This window comes from Callorhinchus milii, unplaced genomic scaffold (genome assembly GCF_018977255.1).
Source record: "Callorhinchus milii isolate IMCB2004 unplaced genomic scaffold, IMCB_Cmil_1.0 Scaffold11, whole genome shotgun sequence".
Lineage (NCBI taxonomy): Eukaryota > Metazoa > Chordata > Chondrichthyes > Chimaeriformes > Callorhinchidae > Callorhinchus > Callorhinchus milii.
Window position 1 is genome coordinate 13,166,774 of NW_024704752.1, and position 21,970 is coordinate 13,188,743.

The 21,970-nt window shown below is 42.2% G+C and overlaps 1 protein-coding gene across 1 annotated transcript; it reads left to right on the forward strand.

The window, feature by feature from the left end:
- Window positions 1-675: 675 nt before the first annotated feature.
- Window positions 676-21,669, forward strand: dzip1l (DAZ interacting zinc finger protein 1-like). The gene is made up of 17 exons (XM_007887085.2): window positions 676-719; window positions 6,446-7,036; window positions 7,738-7,822; window positions 7,909-8,033; window positions 8,459-8,620; window positions 9,410-9,520; window positions 10,143-10,205; window positions 10,484-10,624; window positions 11,519-11,549; window positions 12,624-12,665; window positions 13,059-13,189; window positions 13,586-13,778; window positions 14,478-14,706; window positions 15,986-16,200; window positions 16,773-16,921; window positions 17,460-17,641; window positions 20,270-21,669. The coding sequence occupies exons 2-17, from the start codon at window positions 6,527-6,529 to the stop codon at window positions 20,334-20,336; spliced, it is 2,436 nt and encodes an 811-aa protein (XP_007885276.1). The 5' UTR covers window positions 676-719; window positions 6,446-6,526; the 3' UTR covers window positions 20,337-21,669.
- The last annotated feature ends 301 nt before the right edge of the window (window positions 21,670-21,970 follow it).

Consider the following 21,970-nt stretch of genomic DNA (forward strand, 5'->3'; position numbering starts at 1 on the left):
ATTTTGCAGCCGATTAACACTGAGGTCCCATCCCAACCCCTTCTGGCGGATGGTGAAAGATCCCATTTGCAGGATTTGTTTTGCAATTGCAATTAAATCATAACATCCTCATCAGGAGCATCATCACCGTTATATATATATATACATATATATATAATAAAAAAACCCTTTCCCAAATGGACAGCTGCGTGTGCTCTTTTCCCCACGTCTTGGACGTAGAGCCTCTTCCCCCATTGAAACTGCCACGAAATAACCCAGTGTTGGGGGTTGGGGGTTGGGGAAAAAAAAGGGGGGGAGCAGTGAGTTTGTGCTGGGTTTAATCCTTGCAAATCTGCTCCTGGGACTGAGATCACTTCCGCCTGGTGGGAGTTTTGGTGAGTGATTCAATCGTTTTCAATCCCAAGTGTAAAAGATGTACACACAATCCAGAGATCTTGAATGGAAGATTTCCTCCTCCACTTTAACGATGACTTTTTAATTGCAAGGACTGTCTCCCTCTCTCTCTCCCTCCCTCTCCCTCTCCCTCTCTCTCTCTTTCTCATCCTGATCCCTCCTCCAGTCTTTAGGGAAAACCCAAGTTAAATCATTCTTTAAATTTCGCGGTCTGGACTCGGGATTTCACTGGAATGTCCCAGTCAGACAGAGGGAGACACAGAGAAGCTCTCAGTAATTCCATTTGCAGACCAGACTGAGGAGGACTCGCACTGTGGGCTTTCCAGGTACAGCTCCTCTTTTTTTCTCTCTGGTTTATAAACCCCCCCCCCCAGAAGGTTTGGGGGTGAGGGTGTGTGTGTGTGAGGGTATGTGTGTGTGTGTGTGTGAGTGTGTGTGAGGGTGTGTGTGTGTGTGTGTGTGTGTGAGTGTGTGTGAGGGTGTGTGTGTGTGAGGGTGTGTGTGTGTGAGGGTGTGTGTGAGGGTGTGTGTGTGGGTGTGTGAGTGTGTCTGAGGGTGTGTGTGAGTGTGTGTGTGAGTGAGTGTGAGGGTGTGTGTGAGGGTGTGTGTGTGTGTGTGTGTGTGAGGGTGTTTGTGTGAGGGTGTGTGAGTGTGTGTGTGGGTGTGTGAGGGTGTGTGTGTGTGTGTGTGTGGGTGTGAGGGTGTGTGTGAGTGTGTGGGTGTGTGTGTGTGAGGGTGTGAGGGTGTGTGTGTGTGTGAGTGTGTTTGTGTGAGGGTGTGTGTGAGGGTGTGTGTGTGTGGGTGTGTGTGAGTGTGTGTGAGGGTGTGTGTGAGTGTGTGAGGGTGTGTGAGTGAGGGTGTGAGGGTGTGTGTGTGTGAGGGTGTGTGTGAGGGTGTGTGTGAGGGTGTGTGTGAGGGTGTGTGTGTGTGAGGGTGTTTGTGAGGGTGTGTGTGTGTGAGGGTGTGAGGGTGTGGGTGTGTGTGAGTGTGTGTGAGGGTGTGTGTGAGGGTGTGTGTGAGTGTGTGTGAGGGTGTGTGTGTGTGGGTGTGTGAGTGAGTGTGAGGGTGTGTGTGAAGATGCTGGTGATGGTGAGTGCTGGAGTTAGTAAACTTTGGTGGAAGTTTTCTTTCTCTCCAGACTCAGCTTTGTGTGTGTGTGAGTGTGAGTGTGTGTGTGGCTTCTCTCGTTCTCACGTTCCCTCCCTCCCTCTCTCCTCTCCCTCCTTCCCTCTCTCCTCTCCCTCCTTCCCTCTCTCCAGCAGATCAGACGAGCCGCAGAGGCCCATCTCCTCCACCATTTACCCCCTTTAATCCCCACACACCCGCTCTTTATTGACCCCCTGTATGTGTGGGGCTGCAAAGCATTGCACAGGTCAGAGAGGAGATTGCAATGATTTTTTTTGGAAACGAAGAGGGGAAAAGGGGGTCATTTTAAAATATATATATATATATATATATATATGAGTCGATCAGAGGAAGGAATGTTAGTTTCTTCCAGAAGAGAGTCGCTGCTGCCAAAAATGGCTCAGTTTTTTTTTGGAGAGCAACAAAAAAGTTGCAACAGCCATCATTGCTAAACAGAATGCATATGAATTAATCACACGAACATCTCTCCCTCTCCCTCCCTCCCTCTCTCTCTCACACACACACACACACACACACACACACAGTTCTGCATCATGTTACACTTCAGGAATACCCAATACAGTGCTTCAATCCGCAACGCAGTGTAAGTAAAGTCACGTAACAATAATGGATCCAGTACTTATTGGAGGTTTCCTGTCTCTCTCTCTCTCTCTCTCTCTCTCGTTTGAACCCAATGGATTTTGCATTGAGGATTCTGGTGTTGCAAATCAGTGCCTGAAATCTGTCTCTCTCTCTCTGTGTGTGTGTGTGTGTGTGTGTGGGTGTGTGTGGTGTCTCTGTGGGTGGGGTGTGTTCTCTGCACCAGGTCGCTCTCTGCACCAAGTTTTAAGTGGAGCCACAATTAAGTGTTCAGTAGCTATAGTGACCACTGTCAACAACATCTGGCTTTGACAATATTTACTCCTTGTCTTGGGATCTGTTCACCTCTTTGTGGGGATTTGCAGTTAGCTGTTCTGTGGCAGGATCACACAACCAGGACACGATTTGGTATTACATATATATATATATATATATCTACAGTGAACATGATTGCAACCTCCTGTATTCCTCACCAGTGATCAGCAGCAGCATTCAGGTAGGTGGGTGTCAGTTTGCAGGAGTAATGTCACTCTGACAACCGAAAGCTGACACTGTTCTGCGCTGTCACAGCGAGCAGATGAATTGCAAACCTTTCACAGAGCCCCCCCTTTTTTTTTTCCGTGGCGGAAAATCTGATTAAAAAGAGTTTTTTTAAAAAAAAATAAAACAAAATAATAAAGATGCCATGTTTTGTGGCAAAGGCCCAATCTGGGGAAACGCAAACTTTGAATCAGGAATCTCTCCCAGTTGATTTTTTATTCTTTTGTGGATTAGCAATGCAATACAGTAAATTGATACATGCAAGTTATCATCATATTCTCCAGCACCTTGTGAACTCTGGTATGGGGCTGAATTGTAAATTGCTCTTGAAGGGACAGAAGTATACGACAATGACTTGGCTGTTTTTCTAGCATTTTTTTTTACCCAATTCTCTCCTGGGCCAGGAAATGCTGTTGTATTATTTGAGTTATTTCATGGTAGGTTAAACCTGACCTTGGCCTCACCCATGGCTCAAACATGCACAATTTCCAACAAGGACAGGAGCAGTGAGAAGCCTGGCTGTTAACTAAAGCCAAATTGCACCAGCTCTACCTGATATTAGATACTCCAGCATAGACCAGAGATTAAAAACTGAGATGTTAGGGTCTCAGTGTGGATTGTACCAGAGCTTTGCTCTGAATTGTATGTTTTTATTAAGGAGTTTTGCTGGTAGAATGGTGTTGTCATCTTGATGCACAATACTAAATATCAAAATCTTGAAAAATGGTCGTATGTTGATGCTGCCTCTAATCATTTGTTTTGTCTTCTGGTCTCCCTTGTGGTCTTGATATATTAGAGGTAGAGGCACTTCCTGTAGGGGAAAAGGCATCAACAGCTAATTATTATTTTGCACCTCCTTGAGCATGATCAAGCTTTTCCATACGGTTTCTTTTAGATGAGACACTTGAATCGGGTCTGCTTATGTATGTATGTTGCTTTTCTTTGAATGTAACACAAGGGCGGTATGTTTGCATAATTAAACAGAAATAGATACTGACACTTATTCTCATATCTGTTGCTATAGGGATTGGTGTAAGTACTCCTTTACCATGTAGCGGGTGGGTAGTGCTGGAGCTTAAAGTGGAAAAATTAAGATAAGGATCTGTAGCGTTGCTTGTATCACTAGCGGTAATGCAAATACATCCTGTCACAAGCTCCATTTGAAGTAACAAGGTATTAACCCAGAATTATGGAAAATTCAACTGATCATTAGCAAGCCTACATCTTGCTGTCATGACTCATTGATGGTATTGATTTTCTGATTTTCTTCCCCCCCCCTCCAAGTTTCTCGTCATCTCTCCCATGAGGTGGATCTATGTTGGGATGTGGTTCAGCAGGTGCTGACTGCTCTCCGTTGCTTCACTCAAAGGGCCATCATTCACAATTGCATCTTCTCAGTGTCGGGCACCTATTTGCCTTTGGGGAAGGAAACCAGAAGCTGAGCCTGATCTTACCTTGATTTCCATAGGAACAGGGGTAGACCATTCAGCCCCTTAAGCTTGTTCTGCCATTCTATAAGATCGTGACTGATGTGTATCTCAACTTCAATTACCCACCCTCGCCCCATATCCCTTGATACCTTTACCTAACAAAGTGGAGTTCTGTAGCTCAGTGGTTAGAACGCTCGCCTTGCAAACAAGAAATCTGGCTTTGATTCCCAGCAGGGGAAATGTTGGGCAAGTGTCCTTACTCCACATGCCTCTGTTTACCTAGCAGTAAGTGGGAACCTGGTTGTTAGTCGATTGGCAGATCACTTTTCTGGGAGTAATAATTCCTTCAAAAAAAATAATAAATTGGTCACTTCAATTCACGACTGGTTGTGGGACACTGCTGTGTGCAATTGGCTGCTGGGTTTCGCCCACAAAATATATAGTCAATTCACTTTACAAGTATATTCTGTGAAGCGCTTTGAGACATCTAGAAGTCTTGAAAATCTATCTCAGTTTGAAAATTTGAATGTATCCAGCATTTTACATGCACTGTTTCAGCAGAGCTCATTGTAATTAGCCTGAGCTGAATTGATTTTTACCCTCTTCTTATCAAGGACACGTAACCCAGTTATAGCGTCTCCAGGTGCATCATCCTGGTTGAAATCAACTAATAATGTACATTGGAATGTGCTAGACCATTAGAAGAGCTAAACCATTGATTTAAAAAAAAATATTTAGTGTACGTAGTGTACATCTACATAGTGTAGGTTCTGGCAGGGTAAATTGAAAAGCTGAGAGCAAAATAGAAAAGTAGATCAAAAGAAGTAGATTTCATTGTGTAGAACACGTCCAAACTTGCTTTGTAGCTTTCCAATGGGAGTGGACGCTTGTGTTCTGAGGGCGGGTTCTGATCCTGTGTTAGTTTCACAGCCCGTGCAGAGTTCCACAGTAAAACTGCATTGCTCTACTACGTGTTGGATTTTAAAGCACTGCGGAATCATTGTTCCATAAATTGCTCTTTATCTCATTTTAAATTGCAATAACATTGGTCTTAATTTTAGATATCAGTGTTTTGAGGAAAGGTTGGATTCATCTATCTTTGTGTTTTCGTTGCTTAAAATGTTGTTGAGTGTTTAGTGTGGGTTTGGCATCTTGTTTCCAAGCACTCAATAGCAACTAATACAACACAAGTGTTTTTTATGGACTATCTAATTGGTTTTATGGCATTGTTGGCTGGAGGTGACTGAACAGCCACTGTATAGCAGAAATGGTAAGCACTAAATACAGGAATGTAGCTTGTTTAGAAAATACATATTACGTATATATAGCCAAACATTCTGTTACTGTTTGTGAGACAATTTCACTTCCACAATACTGTCCTGACATTTTGTAAGGCCTTACATTTTTTTATATTAATTAATTTTACGAAAAGCTAAAGCTGTTAGTTGTCTTATGTATAGTTTATCTTTGATATTTGTTTAAGTTGAAAGTCTCAAAAAAAACTTATTTCTGAGTTTTTCCTATTATGTGAATCACTCTCCATCCATTCATTAAAGAGGGAAGATTGTGACTACTGTATTTTGTTAGTACCTGTAGTTGGCCGACAAGAGACTGAGTATGTGTATCTCTCTCCTCTGATGACCTAGCTACCACATTTACTAATAATCTTCAACAAGAACAACTGGCATTAGCTCAGTTTCATGGGTGTTAAGGTAACTGAGAGATCTGCTGGCTTCATTCCCAGCCATAGAGATCAGTTTACAGACAACCATAGTAACTGAAGGAACAGTGCTGCTAATTTAGCTATCTATGAGCGGGAGATTTTATATATTTTTTATTGCCCACTGTATTATTCTGCAATATCAAAATAAATCTTTTGGTGGTGGGTGACGTTTCTTTTGGGGGTGATTTTAGCAAAAATGTCCATTTACAATGAGTTTACCCAATATTCAGAAAATACTCATGTTACCGTCATGTGGAGCATCATCCTTGAGAGACAGAACTGTAGGCAATACTAATGGGATACAGTTGGAGAGTCTCACTATGGAATGCAGATGTCATTTTCATTTGTGTGAAACAGGGACTTGGACTATGAAAATATTATGCCGAGGAAAGCCATTACTCAAGGATGCAAAAACTAGGATTAAGGTTACTTAGAGCCTAGAATGTTTTGAAGGATAGTAAGAAGTTTGAATCTCCAAGAGATGAAACATTTTGGATGTAGTCTATGACAGAACATACGCACATGGTGTGCAGGTGGATGGGGTGGGTTTGATCATTGCATACTTTTTTTTCGTGTGAGCAAAAAAATGGATGTAACGTTCACGGATAATGACAGTCCTGTTTCTTTCCTGCAGCCTTTTTTCAACAACTATTATTGCATTCCTCAATTCCACTGGGGAAGACTGCAGCATTGCTCTGCACCAGTGACAAGGCACATGATACCCCAACAGAACCAGTACTCTGGGATCGGGATGGGACTTGGCTCCCACTCGTTCTGCACCAATGGACTGCCTGCGTTCAAGTTTCGATCGAGAAATGAAGTGATGGACTGGAGGCGGCTTAGTGCCATCGACGTAGACCGAGTGGCCAGGGAGCTGGACGTCACCGCACTGCAGGAGAACATCATGAGCGTCACCTTCTGTAATCTGGACTTGGAAAAATGCTCTTATTGCCAGAATCCCGTGGACCCAGTTCTGCTGAAGGTATTTAAATTGGCCCAGATGACCACAGAGTACCTCCTTCACTCCCAGGAGTACTTGACAGGTAACATCCAGATCCTCGAGGAGAGGCATCAGATGGCTCTGGAGCAACTTGAGCAGACAAAAGGGGAAATGGACAAGCAGGCAGAGGAACTGAAGAGTGTAAAGGAGGAGGGAAAAAGACGCAAGAAGATGATCTCAACCCTTCAACTGTTGGTACAAGCGGGAGCCAATAACTATCACAAGGTGCAATACGTCTGTTTTGACATGAATTGTAAAGTGTTAATTCCCTTTTAGTTTTGTTTCTGTGTGAGAATTTCTTTCCCCACACCAATCATCACCGCTTTCCCATAGGTAGTTTAGTTTAATTTTCTAATAAAATAAAACATCTTATCAGACCTTGCAATGATGATCTAACCTTTCCTCTGGCCATTTCCCCTCCTCTCCTGAAGGCATTGTTACAGCCTGGCATATGGTTTGATAAGCAATGGACACTCTCCAAAACTGCATCCAATTGCCAACCTTCATGTGTGAGCTGTGCAGGGAGAATTGGGAGATTATTTGATCAGAGAGGCATCATATCTGAGCCTGATTCTTCCTCACTTAACCTGATACCAATATACAAACCTCCATTCCAGTAGTGAGTCATCAGATAGTAATTGAGGAAGTCATTTTAGCTGTCTTTCTCTTTCCCTGCGGGGCACTAAGGCCAATTATAGCACTCAACTGCTGCCCTGACTGAGGTCAGCTTCCTCAGCGTGGACAAGCGATTGAACCTGGGACCCTCCAGGCATGTTTGGCTTAACTGTGCACAAAGTAGTGACTTTAGCAACTGAAATACTGGTGCTTGAGGATTGTCGCTGTTTAACCCTTGTGCTTTGATTCAGCTTTGCTTCCAATGATTTTGTTCTAATCTCTTTGTACAATCAATGTTTGTCTCCTCACAGTGCCAATTTTGTGATAAAGCCTTTATGAACTATTCCTACCTGCAAGCACATCTGGTGCGCCGTCATCCTGAGATCACTGAGACCGGTGAGAGACTTTGCCCACTTAACTTTCTCTGCTGTTCTTTTGAGAAATCGTTTTAAATTGAAGGATCCGCTGTGACTTTATTATAGAGAGAAAGAAGAAACAGCAGACTGAGCGGATTGAGAATGAGATTGAAGAGCTCAGGGAGAGGCTGAGGTTGACCCATTCACAACTGGAGGCAGAACGTGAGGCTGTTGCATTCCGAAAAACCCAGGTATGATTGTAACCGAGACCTTTGAGCTAACCTGGAGGCAGAACCTTGTACAGCAATGTGTGGCAGAGGAATATTAAATGGCGCCAAAGGGCCCATTTCTGCGCTATAAAAATCTACGAGTGTAAACGGGACTTGCTGCTTGGCTGAGAGTTCTTCCTTTGGATTGTTCAGTAAACCTGACGAAGACAAATCTGTCACTGTCGCAAAAAATTCAAGAGGACAAAGGGCAGAGTTAAAAATTAAGAAGCTAGCAGTCAGGAGGGAAGTCAGGTGGAATAATTTAAATTAAGGACTGGAGTTGCCTAATGCATCACATGGGAAAATAAGTGAGGAAAGATTGCTGCATCTGCATGGACAACAACTATATTATGTGGAATTAACAACCTTTTGAGATTGCTTTTGAGTCTCTTGTTCTCCTGAACCAGGAACTGGAGGAATTCCACAGGAGAGATGAAGCAGCTAAAAAGGAGTTTGAGGATTGGAAGGACGGAGAGAGGAAAAAGTTTTACCATGAATTGGATTGTCTGAGACAACAGCTTCTTCACGAATTTCAGGACATTGCATTAAAGAACTCTAACATCGAAGCAGTAAGTGAAACTTCCACACGGTTCTTTAGGTATTTGTTTTCAAGCGCTCCAGAACGCCACCCTGGGTGAAGGGTTCTGTGTAAATGCAAGTTGTTGTTGTTTTTGAAACCGCTGCACGATAACACTCAAACATTCTTCATGTATTTCCGCTAAAATTATTGATGGTAAGAACATGAGAAACAACTTTACAGACCAGAACAAGGAATGGTGCTGCAGTCTTATAGAGCTGGTCAGAACAAATTATTTTGATTTTCTTTTGTTTTTGTTTATTGTTCAGTTTTAGGTGACCAGGTGTAGGAAGAATAAACTCATCTTTGAGGGTGTCTGGCAGTGATTCACCAGATTAATACTTGGGATGTATGTCTGTGTGTAGTGTTAGATAATGACAGGAATTACTTTTTGTATATATCTCATACTGTGCCTGTCCAGGGAGTGGATAATGGACATTGTAAAGTTTTACACTGTATTTATTCCATGTTGGAAATGACCTGGCTTGGGGGTTACTTGATGGAGAATTGGTGTTGTAAGAAGCACTGTTGAAGGGCAGGAGCCCTGGTGAATGCCTCCTCACTGTTAGCCCGAGGCTGGTATTAGTAGAGCTATCGATCAGCTTCTCTACCTGCTCCTGGTCATGGCTTGTGCTGCAGGGAAATATTAAAAGGGAAAGAGTAAATCTTGATCATTTAAAAACGTGTATGGTGTCATCAGGCAAGTTCACATGATCTGTCGCAATGGAATAATATACTTTTCACAAATTAACTTTGCTTGTTGGCCTTTTGCTTTTGTTAGACACTGCAGGAGATTCAGTCTAGGGGTCTGGCTGTCTCTAACATGGGGACACTGCATGATGAGAGAGACAAAGAAGAGCTGAGAGACTTGCAGGAGAGAATTGACAGACAGGTGAGTAGAACTTGTGGATTTAGTCACACGGATCAGTGCTTAGCAGCTGTTCCTAATTGTAACGGCCTTAACACAGTGGAGCCTCCAAATACAGAGACAGATAGTAAATGAAGGTAATAAGCCCTGATAGTAATTTTAATGAGGAGATTATAATCGAGTTGCAAAGTAGCTTTCAATCCTACGCGTGTGTTCTCCAAATCAGGTCGATGTTGCCAAAGAGTCTTTAAGATGTGTAGTGAGGGGAGCCCAGTGTGACTAGGTGCAGGGGTTGAAGCCTCTGAACCATACTCCACTGTGTAACTTTAAAACATGTTGAATTGGGCGATGCTTTGAAACTCGCCAGGTTGCAATACGGAAACAAAAAATCGTTTCTCGATTTGACTACACAGCAAGGCAGAACATCCAGGCAATAAAATAGACACGTACAGTATACACTTGACAATGAGTCATCGAGAGAATTGTGATTAGATTGAGTTACTTGATTTTGTTGCTTTGTTGCTTTCATGTAAATAGGGTCTAATCTAACTCCTTGAGCCTGCTTCCAGAATGGCCTCCAGCTGTGAACTTTATTTGTCTTAATTTCATGTTTACCCATGAATTTAATTTTTTAAAAATTTTCTAGAAAAATGACTGGAAAAAGAAGATGAGAGAACTTCAGAATATGCATCAGACTGAAAAAGAAGAGGTATATGGTCTTTAAAATGTACACTAAACCATTGGGTCTCTGTGTTCATTGCTTTTCTCTTTGTGTGTGTGATGTGTGTGCGTGTGTGTAGTCAGAGGCTAATAGAATAATAACTTATCAGCTGATTGAGGAGAATGCAGCTTTAAACTGGCCCTCGGTGTTAAATAAATCTATTCAGAATTTCTTCTGAGCTTATTTTTAGCTTTGTTGCAGGGCAGGTCTGAATGACAGATCCACTAACGTCAAATCTGAAATGATGTTTCTGTTTTATCTGACAGATGCAGATTGAAAATGAGAGGCTAAGATCTACTCTGACCTCAGACCAGAGATCAGCATCCGATTCCTTCCAGACACATATAAGGTCACTCACTACAAAGCTCAAACAACAAGACATGTTAATTAAGACCCACGAAGAAATGGTATGTGACCCAACTACATTCTGATACCTGCTTCCCCTTAGGAATCATCTTAACATCTTCTTAGTGTGCGTTTATATGCACTGAGTGCAGTCTGTGGTTGTGCATCTGATGGTCACCTCCCCCTCCGCCTTCTTCCTTGCTTGGTGTCGAACACCACCGCTGTAGCGCTCTGAGACGCTATCCTGCGTGAAGGACGCTACATAAATCCAAGTTGTTGTAATAGTAGTTGCAGTTGGAGCCATAGTGCTTTGGGGAGCATCTAGGGTTTCCATGTTGGACAGCTTATCAAAGTTCATTTCATCTATAAAAATAATCCTCTAGTTTGATATAGTTCTTTATCACATCTTATAAAATTATAATTTTATTATCATCTCACTTAAAAAAAAACACACTTTTTTTTCTGTAACAATGCAAACCTGGGCTCACAATGAGGAAAGTAACCAACACAAGTTCTCTGGTGGTGGACTCTGCATCTTCAATTGTTTGGCTGTTTGTGGGATGTTGGCTGCGCTGTTTGTTTTGTGCAAATTGGTTGCCGGGTTTGCCCACAAATTACACAATGTCACACCACTTTACAATATATCTTGGTGAAGCGCTTTGTTACGATGACGTGATAAGATCGATGACGTCTCAATGATGTGATAAGGGGCTATAGCAAATGCAAGGATTATTATTAAACTCCGGGGTTTCTGGAAGTGTTGGTGCATCCCCCAAACTTTGCCACCTGTGGGTCAGATAATGGAGACTTACTTGAATAAAGATGTGCCCGAGGTAAGGGGGAAGTAATGCAGTGTCGATGTACACATTCCAACAAAGTCCCTGTGAGCAAGTTCCCAACTGTTAAAATGCAGATCACACTCTTTGTGCTGAGGCATTTTCTGGTTTTAATTACAGATCAGGAAGCTTTCCACCAGACCCGTTCAAGGTAAGAAAATACATTAAATCCTTTGGTTTTTAGATGAATGATTCACCATCCCAAGCAATTGATTCACCACTCCTAAATAAACAACATTGAGAACTATCACAGTGCATATACTGTCCACTTCTGATAAGTCTGTATTTCTCTACCTATTTGTTTAAACCCCTAGAGAGATCACCAACCAGGAAAAGATTTAACAAAAAATGTTACACTCATGTAGAATATCAGACAGGAGCTTCCCGTTGAGATTATAAACACGGCCCCCTCTTTATTATGGGCCATGGATATTCCCTTGGATGACTGTTGTTCTGTCAAAAACCTTTGAAGTGTTAAGATTGCATTATACACACATAACTTAAAGATCCTGATGTTGTCTAACGTACTTTTCTATTTAAACACGAATGCTTTAACATGAACCGACTGATACAGATCTTCCTTGACTCTTAAAATATTTTGAAGCAGCAAGTTCTTTGTAATAGCTTGTTTCAAGGAATGAATGTGGTGCCTAGTCTGAGAAATAGCGAGTCCTGTAGCTCAGTGGTTAGAGCACTTGCCTCGCACCGAGAGACCTGGGTTTGATTCCCGGCAGGTCAAAACCTTGGGCAAGTTTCCTTACTTCACATGCCTGATAATAATCTCTCAAGAAAAAAAATAAATAAATTGGTCACTTCAATCCACGACAGTTTGTGGGACGCTGCTGTGCGCTATTGGCTGCCATGTTTCGCCCACAAATATACAGTCAATTCACTTTACAGTATATTCTGTGAAGAGCTTTGAGACGTCGAGAAGACGTGAAAAGCGCTATATCAAATGCAAGGATTATTATATTTTTATTATAAATAGTGAATTTAGGTATGTTTCTGATTTCTTGGTCTAAATTAATTAGTAACTATTTGGTGCCATCTAGTGTTCAATGATCAAAAGAACAACTAGCAGCAATGCCAAATAAATAATGCAATAAACTTTGAACAGAGGGGCTACAGTATGCGCAAAGCACCAACTGTTAGGTTTGGGTTAGCTATGTCAATTACAAGTTAACTTGTCTTTAAACAAATCTTATAAGTGTGCTTTCTGCTCCAGTTGCTGTCGTTCAAGCTGTGGAGTCTGAGGAGGAAGATGAAGGTACAGTAAACTCCTGATAACTTGACCTTGGTTTAATTCATTGCTGTCACTTAAGTTGTCATGCTGTCGATATCCCAGGCGCCTACCATGTAAAATATTAATAAGGGGCTTCGCTCTGTTTGTCACTCTGCTTAACATGTAACTCGTCGCATTGTAGAAATTCCTGTAAGTACTTATAATGTAAAATTGATCAGATAACCAGTGCAATAAGATGGTGTCTTGCATCTCAGTGGCCTCCTGCCTATCCTAGTACATTCTTTGCATCCAATGGACCTTTTTCTACATGTAGCAAGTTTTGACAAATTTTTATATTGATCATAATTATGTTTAGATTCTCATATGACAAGGTCAACTGTACAGATTGGCCCTAATACACTATTAACTTATTCCCAGATGTGGAGAGCAGTTTGGAGGGAAATCAGCATCTTAAGGCCCTGAGACAGGATCCAAACTTCATCAAACAGTTCCGCCCCATCCTGGAAGAGACCCTGGAGGAGAAGCTGGAGGACATGGGTGTGAAAAAGGTATGAGTCAGGACACAGGCAGGCATCAGACGGGCAAGGTGGCTTTCGCAAGGCTAACTGTGGGGATACTGCTCTAAAGGTCGCCTACGTTTACAAGAAAGCCAGTTTATTTGGGTCTAACTCACCTGGCATCATTTAAGAAATTTCCATCCTTTTGCTGTTGTTTTGGTCCAGTAATCTCCAATCTCTTGTTAATGAGGTTCCATTCAGATGTGGTTCTCTTAAATGCTGAGATCGAATTGTTCATCATAGATCTGAGGATTGAAGTTAGGCCCTTTCGAATCTGGGTGGCTCAGTAACTTGGCAAATTAACTCCTTAGACAGCGTGTGTATGTGTGTGTGGGATCTCTCCTAAGCTTTTTTTTAAAAAGGGCTTTGAAATTGAATTCCTTCCAGGGTTCGAAGGGAATCTCTACTACGACGTTGAAGAGCCTGAGTCTGACAGTATCGAGGCAGCGCGAGATGAAAGCTAAACAGTTCGCGGAGTTCAATGAGCTAAGGGCAAGGTTCATGAAGGGAGTCACTCAAAAGGTGAAACAAAGACAGAAGAGTGAGGGTCACCCCTCCCCTCCTCCTCTCACACCTAAAGGTATGTGTGGGTAACATTTTCTTAAAAAAGAAACTTAATGTTACTGTGTGAGGTCAGGCATCTGCTAGGATTCATTGTGAGCATATCCATAGAGCTCACCCATGAGTGCACTTATGTGGAAGTTAGCATTGTTTTCCTATCTTCCCCCCCATTGTGGGTTTCTCTGATGGCCCATTGTGCAGAGGGAGCCATAGGTATGAACTGGGTCAGAGTCCGTATCAATGGTCATACACTAAGCGGTATTGAGAGCAGCGATGTGCTTGGGAGAAGGATGACAACAGGGAGAGAGGACAACAAACTGAGAGGGAACGAGCCTATGTTGAAACGTTTATTGGCTGATCTCGTGTGGACTGGTGACTGTGATTGGCCTCCACACCTTGCGCTGGCAAATGACAAAAGGCCCAGGTTCCTGATTCTGCTGGAGGCTAAGGTGTAAGCTAAGGATCTGACGAAGGGTCGTGGACCCGAAACGTTGACTCACTTTCCTTTTTCCATAGATGCTGCCTGACCTGCTGAGTTTTCCCAGCTCTCTCTGTTTTTGTTGCAACGAACTGATGGTCATTTGGTCGAAGAATTGTAATCAAGCAGGAACTAGCAGTTACAGAAAAAGGGAGAAAAGTAACAAGGAGATTACATTTGTTATATTCCTTAGAGCCTTTAATCCCATTCGAGCTATTTTATTCACAATTGCCTTTTTAGCAGGAAGGATCCCATCCAATGCGCCACAGAAGGCGGCCTCCAAGCTCAAGCAGCCTCAGACTGTGCACTCAAGGTCATCCGCACCCCAAGTAACTGTCTCGTCTCGTCCTCACGTGATCCACTCCAAGCCGTACCAAATGGAAGCTCCCAAACCTGCCCCTCGTCTTCGAACCACCAGCCCGTCGCGCTCCGCTGCACCGAACACCAGGTACGGGACTCAGCATGCACGGTAAGCTATGGGAGGATTCTTTCCTAGTGTGTGAGCGTGTGCCTGACCACGCTTACACGTGTGTGTCGTACGGTTACCTTTTCCAGACACGTTGTAAAATGGCGGCGTTTAAATCAGCACCAAAGTACAGGTGTTCAGCAGAGGAGGGGGAAAAATTACATGGAGCATTGAGCAAACCCGCCTTTGGCAATGTGTTGGCCACTTGTGACATTTCTCAATATAATAAAGCTTAACAGAATTTTTACCTCATAGCGTTAAACACAAATCAAAGGGGAAAACATCTTGCAGGATTGTATTGAGGGGAGGGGGCTGATGGGGGGGGGAAGAGAGGCACTGCTCCAACTCTTTAATGTCTTGATTTTTTTTGCTCTTGTGTATTTTTATGACGTTGAAATGTCAGTGCACCTGTGCTCACTGCACCATTACTGTTTGCGAGGAACTTCAGCCATGACGTTCAATGTCTGGCTGAGAATAGACGAGCTGTAGAGTTTCCTACATAATGTGTGATGCTCTGCAGCAGAAAACGGTCGTAAAAAAACACAAATACGCAGGTATTGCGGGTGATTCCTTATACCTTTAATTTACTGAGCCGGGCGCATGAGCTTTCTAATGGAAAAACTTCATTATAAACTCCCCGCCAAGTGCGGCCAATCTACCAACTGGCGAGAATAACTCTTGTGCCAAAAGTCGCACTCTTAACAATTTCTGCCTTTTCTTGCTTGTTAAAGCTCCGCGAAAGATTCATCTCCAGTGTTTGCTGTGTGGGACAGTCAGAGAGTGAAGTGCAGCTCAAGTGGCTGGTGGCTGCCTGTTCACAGTATGATAAGGAGAGCAATCAAATAATAAAATGATTTGCTGCTTCCGATAAGAGTGATTGCTTTAATGATTGGATTCATTACGAAGCAGTCAGGGATGTGTGGAGCCAGTGTTCGTTACATTTGCTGTGTGCTGCCTGGAAGTGGATTCCATTCTTGGCACAACCACTGATATTTTTCTGTCTGCATTTGACCTAGGACCTTAGTTCTGGCCAGACCAGTGATGCCCACCACTTTGAAATTGTGTGAGTGCACGTGTGAGCTAGTTTCTCCATGTTTAGGCACAGATTTCTTCCTGCAGTGTACGTGGCGAATTGAAAAGCCACGCACATCTACGTGAATCATCTCTGCTAAACCCTCCAATCAGTGTGTGTCACTTATGTGGAAGGTGTGAGGAGGAAACACGATCTTCCTCCTGGGCTCACCCCTGACCAGATGATTTTATGTGATTTGTGGTGTTTCAGCACGCCTCCATTCACTTCTGAAGATGAATCGATTGTGGACAGTGCCTACGTTACCAGCGCGGGGTACAGAGACGCAACAAAGATCCATGTTGTCCAGTCCAAACCGAAGCCGAGCCGAGCAGTTCTTAGCTCCGACGACGACTGGTCAGACACTGACATTTCCACGGGTCCTTTGAGCCCATCCACTGGGATTTCAGCCGCTCGTGCACCTCGAGGTAATCCACCACATTCCTCCCTAAATCTTAGCTGCGAGTCTCTAACTACCAGGCACACACGTACACGTATATTGCTGCAGGGAAGTGCTCCAAGTTTCAGAGGAAATCAGAAGATCTGGAAGTGATTTACAGAGTAACATGCTTGCTGTGAGTGAGCTGCGGTTACAGAACATTTCCCTGCTTCCTCTGTCCAGGTAAACAGCTGTATAGTTCTCCAGCTTGGAATAAATGGATTCCTTGCAACAGACAATCTGTGATCCACCAAAAAAAGGGAATGATTAGGAGACTGCGTTCTGCTTTAGATAAAAAGAAAAGTTGTGAACGTTGGACAACTGAAATGTAACTCAGTAATCTGGAAACGCACAACAGATTGATGAACAAGATTCCCTGCCCCCCCCCCCCCCGCAGTGTCAGTATTTTTAAGCAGGCGGTGTGTGTGTGTGTATGTGTGGGGTGGGGGAGGAGGGGGAAAATGGTGTATCCTGATTGAAATTGGCATTTGATTCTCTGTTAGTTGAGACAGTGAGATAGCTGACGTGTTGAGTGGTGTTTTGTGCCTCTCCTTTTACCAGGTAGTGTGGTGCAAACCATGATCAGGAGTCTGGAGAAGCAGCCTAGCTCACCAGTGAAGAAGCCTGTGGGGGGAGTGAAAATCCTACCAACCTTCCCAGCCGCACCTGCTGGCTCTCCAAAGGCAATCTCCATCGTCAGGAAACTGCAGGTACCGTAATGTGTGTCGGGTCAACTCCAGCCTAGAACATTTTTTGTAGGAAATTAAAAGGAAAATAACAGGAGGAAAGAGTGGTCAAATGAGAATTTTAGGGAGTGAGAGGATATTAGTGATATTTGATGGAGAGCCAGAAAGAATTCAATGTGCTAAAAAGCAAGATGATAAGGAGGTTGTATGCACAGAGTGCTATTTGGGACAATGTCAGTGCAGTCTAAGTTGATAAGGATCTTTGACTTTTACCTTGTGGTAGGAGGGAGGAATGGAGTATGTTTAAAAATTAAGATGAGCTTACATAATCATGAACTCCAATAAATGAGGCCTCAGAAAACTGGGCCTGATTTTTCAATGTCTTCCAAGTGAAACTGACTGGTTCAATTCATAGTCCATTATACTTCACAGTAAATCCTGTGAAGTGCTTTGAGACATTTCAATGATGGGATAAGATGCTACATCAATTTCGAGAGTTATTAATGGATTTTCTACAATTATAGTATCTTTGGATTACGATATGCCCTTTTTCTATTGTCAGTTGTCAGATGACGAAGAGAGTGACTTGGATATCTCATCCATTGAGGACGTGTCGGAAGAACTTGCTTTGAAAGAAAGGAATTCCAAACCAATGGCGTTGTCCAGACAAGGTGTGGAACCGACTGTGTCTCAGGGAACCAGTGTGTGGAGCTCCTCTGGCAGCCGAGGTGGGGGGATTGGTCGGTAGGGAACACTATTTGCATGTTCAGCTTTAACCCTACAAAATAAACCATTTATTTTTTGTCTGCATGACTGAATGCACGTTGTACTATTTGTACCCACTTATGAGGTGGAGGGAAGAATAATTACTCTTAAATTTTGAAAAGGTAGATTACAGAGTCACGATGATTTTATATTGGTTTTGAACCCTGTGTTAACAGTGGTTGCTTCCCCGGAATCTCCTATAACGCTCCGATCTCAGACCTAACCTGCATTCAAAACTGGGAGCTGATCCAAAGCCACCTGATCCTGGCAAAGCACAGTGCTAGCAGACATTGCCAGTACATTTGACCTGTTCCATCTAATTCTCTATGTTCTTTGAGTCAAGTCTACCTGATTGGTTCTATTATCATCCCTAGTGCCTTCAGCTAAATTAACACAGGCAGCGAATTGAACCTGGGACTCTCTTATGCTACGCTATGGACTCCAATCATGGACATTCCTTGAGTTTCATTTGTCTGAAGGAACCATAGCCCTGAAACCTTACCTGCCAGCATGTGCTTTCACTGGAAGCCAGTCCACTTGTGTTGCCATTCAAAGAGCTTTAGCATCTCTTGAGAGGGAACAAAAGATTTCTGCCAGTCTGGGCAATTTTTGTGTTTGGCAAAAAAAGATCTTATGTAAAACCATCATTACACAGAGATTAGCAAATTGGGTTGTAGAAAATATCTCCTTGTGTTACTCCCTTGCTGGTTTAGAATCGCTAGGGAATGCAAGAGCCCGTTATGCTCAGCCTTTGGTCACTCCTGAGCCAGGATTTCTCTCCAAAGCAGCTCCATTGAATTATGATGTGCTTTTATGGAGCAATATTGTCTCAATCTGATGGATCCAGACAACAATGGGAAGAAGGAGGTGAATCGGCACATCCACACCAATCTTCCACAAAGCACCTCTCTTGTAAATTAAGAAATGTCTGAAAATTTTAAGCACAATTATTAATGTTAGTGTTGACGACTGGAACTCTCATTCTATTTATACTAATGCAATTGAGCAGAGAGCTGACCAAGCTGTGTATCTAGTCTCTTGTTAGTTGTGTTAGTTGCAGGAGTTTTGGTGGCATTTCCCATAAAGGGGGGGTCAGTGGTGGCATTTGGCTGTTTGCATGTTTTTCTTCCTGCGCTCTTGATCTTTCTCTATGTTTCCGCTGCTGTCTTTACCGGGTTCAATATTATTGTTGCCGCATGCAGTGATGTGTTGTCTGTCTGTAACTGAAGATGTTATTGTGGGGGAAATTCAGTATTTATTTCTGTTGATTTGTGTGATGTAAACCGTACTCAAAACTAGAATTGAGCATCCTAACCCAGGCTTTGGTACATGTCTTGCAGGATGAGAGTGGCACGATATGTGTTTGCTGAAATGCCTGTCAAACCATTTTTGTGTCTCTATAAATAGTTTTTGCATATAAAAATGTGTTGGAAAAGGGAACACAGCAGTCTTTTAGCTCTTATTTTGACTTAATCTACTACAGTTTGCTCTTCAGTTAGTCTTAAAACATTGAAGTCGCTCAAAGGTAAATTCTGAAAACACTGTTCAGTCAAGCTTAGGCAAATATATTCCCACACCGCCAGATAAATATGATGCACATACTTTCAAGTTTCAACCTCTGATTATAGACCTCTTGCTCTTGCTGATAACAGGCCAGGGTTAGCAGCTATTGACATACGTAAGAGTTCGTCGTACCAGACTGATTGGAATAGGGAATTGACACAAGGAATAATTATCAGCCCTGATTGATAGATTTCACATTATTACAAAATTTCAAATGTAACCGTTGAAAATTAAGGTAAATGTGGTGCTAAATGATTAAGCCCTGACAGACTTATCTTTTTTTTGCAAAAGTTATCAGTGTACACGGCTGCTACAATTATTCTGGAGGCTGTGTGGAACCTGGATATACCCCGTTTCAAAGAGGAAACAGACTGAAGTCACCTGCATTTGTTTTCTCATGTAAATTAGGTTTCACTTGTCCACAGGAAACAAGTCAATTGAACTATGACTGGAGAAAATTAATTTGAGGAAGGAATAAAATCGGGGCGGGGGGAGCTATGACCGAGGCAATGGATCACAGAGTGGGCTATCATTCTGGGCTCCTGGTATCTCTGAGTCATCCTTTGTTACTGTGATTTATCCTTTTGAAGTGCTGGGTTAGAGACAGACTAGGATCAGACTCTTGTGTAACCCTGCTCAGGTCAACATCATGAATGAGGAGTTCCACGTCCACCTAACTCCTCATTCATAGTGCAATTGGGGTGAGTCTTCATTATATAATAATAATAATAATAATCATTGCATTTAATATAGCACCTTATCACGTCTTCGAGACATCTAGTGCTTCACAGAATGTACTGTAAAGTGAATTGACTGTATATTTTGTGGGTGAAATGCGGCAGCCAATTGTGCAAAGCACTGTCTCACAAACAGCCGTGGATTGAGTTACCATATTATTATTATCTTATTTTTTTCTACATAGAGAAATTCAGCATCAAATTGAAATATGTATTAGGTATTTTTGCAGTTATTTTTAAAGGCATGATTGACCTAACGAAAGAGCAGAGGAACAAGTTATATTTTCCCTCTTTTTTATTTTTACAGGGATGAAGGAGGCCGGTACCAGAAGCTCATTGAAGAGCAGCAGTTTTGCTACAGTTACAGACGTTAGTGATTCTGAATTTAATTTCCCATGAACATTAACCTATCTTAAGAGAGTCATCCCTAGTCTACTGCAATGCTGATGATGTTGCCTGTTCAGAGCCAGTAATAAGGGAATAACGTGTGGGCATTGGGGTAAAAGGCAGCATTGCACACAATGCTTCATTGTTAATCATTACCATTCACTTGAAATCTTCATGTTGTGCCCTTTTACATTTATGTATAAAATGACGTAACTTATATCTGACCATTACACTTCAATTTTAATCTGGATGAAGCTACCAAAAGCTATCCACTTCACAAACAAACTTTCCAACCTTTTGTATATCTGAACGCAGGTGTCTATATAATTCCTGAAATGCAGTTTGGGATTCTAATAATTGGTACGGAATTTGGTAAATTGATAGAGGTGCTGTGGTTGGAACGCCTTGGCTTCATATCCATATCTAGCCTGGTTAGCTAATCGTCAAGAGTAGTCATACAGATGTTACGCTACTCTAAGTGTTTTGGAGGGAGGAAAAATCATTCAGTTTCCTTTTCTGATCACTATCCATTGATGGCTGAAAAAGCACGAATGGATGTTGTATGAGGACAGGATTAGCCTCAACTTTGATCTCTTTCTTCCTCCTTTCCAAAGTTGAATAGTCCGGATACACACTGTCTATGTGGACATTGACTTGGATGAGCTCCAAGTGGAACTGTATATCAGGATGAATTGGTACCTTCAAGAGAGGAAGTGAAATTGTTTTCTAAAAAGAATGCTACAGTACTGGAAAGCTGCCCATTAATTATATCAGGCTGAGCTGATAAGAGTGTGCATCCTCTTTCTTCCTCCTGCCACTTTCTCCCGGTATAGCCCAGGTATTTTCTAATTATGAATACAAATTGATGTTTGCACGGTATGATTCATTCCTTTTTCTCCACGAGCACTGTAAATTTTCTTTCATCGATTTCTTAATGAAAGTTTGGTGGTACTCTACATTTCATTATACGCCGCAGAGAAGAGACTCATCCTTCTGCAGTTCATCCTTAAAAATAGAGAGCTACGTGCTCTGTCTTTATAATGAGATTTAAAGATGACAATTATTCCATGTTGAACCTCTTGGTTTTGTTTTAAAAATCATTCTCAAGGGGAAATTACTTGCAGTTTCTGATTGATACTGTTTCAAAGGACCTTATTTTTAATGTTTGTTATCTTTCAATGATCCAGGATGTTTGGATGCGGTTTGCCTTTTTAACTTGTGTATATATACAATGTGATATTGTATATCTAAGTGTTTACATTTGTGATATCTTACAAGTTTTTTTTACATTTGCCTGTGAAAGTCGAATTTTGACCTTCATAAATGTCAAGGTTTATAAATAAATAATAAACATGTGATTGTATATATTTATTGCTCTCCCTCACACTTTATCTTGAATAATAATCCTTGCATTTGATACAGTGCTTCATTGGGTCACTGAGACACGTCTCATTGTGCTTCACAGGATATTACTGCGCAATGCAGTGACGGTGTCTTTGTAGGTGAATTGTTTGGCAAACTGTAGCAGGTGGTAATTTTTTTGCGAAAGGACAAAAAAAATCACTCAATCGATCAATGCTAAACTTATTGCCCAGTGTAAAACTAAGCCATACATACTTTG

Bases quoted from the DNA above. Each gene is read 5' to 3' on its own strand.
- dzip1l (XM_007887085.2), top strand. From the start codon at position 6,527: ATGATACCCCAACAGAACCAGTACTCTGGGATCGGGATGGGACTTGGC. The intron at 12,666-13,058 runs GTACAGTAAACT...ACTTATTCCCAG, and splicing joins GTCTGAGGAGGAAGATGAAG to ATGTGGAGAGCAGTTTGGAG. The intron at 13,190-13,585 runs GTATGAGTCAGG...AATTCCTTCCAG, and splicing joins AGGACATGGGTGTGAAAAAG to GGTTCGAAGGGAATCTCTAC.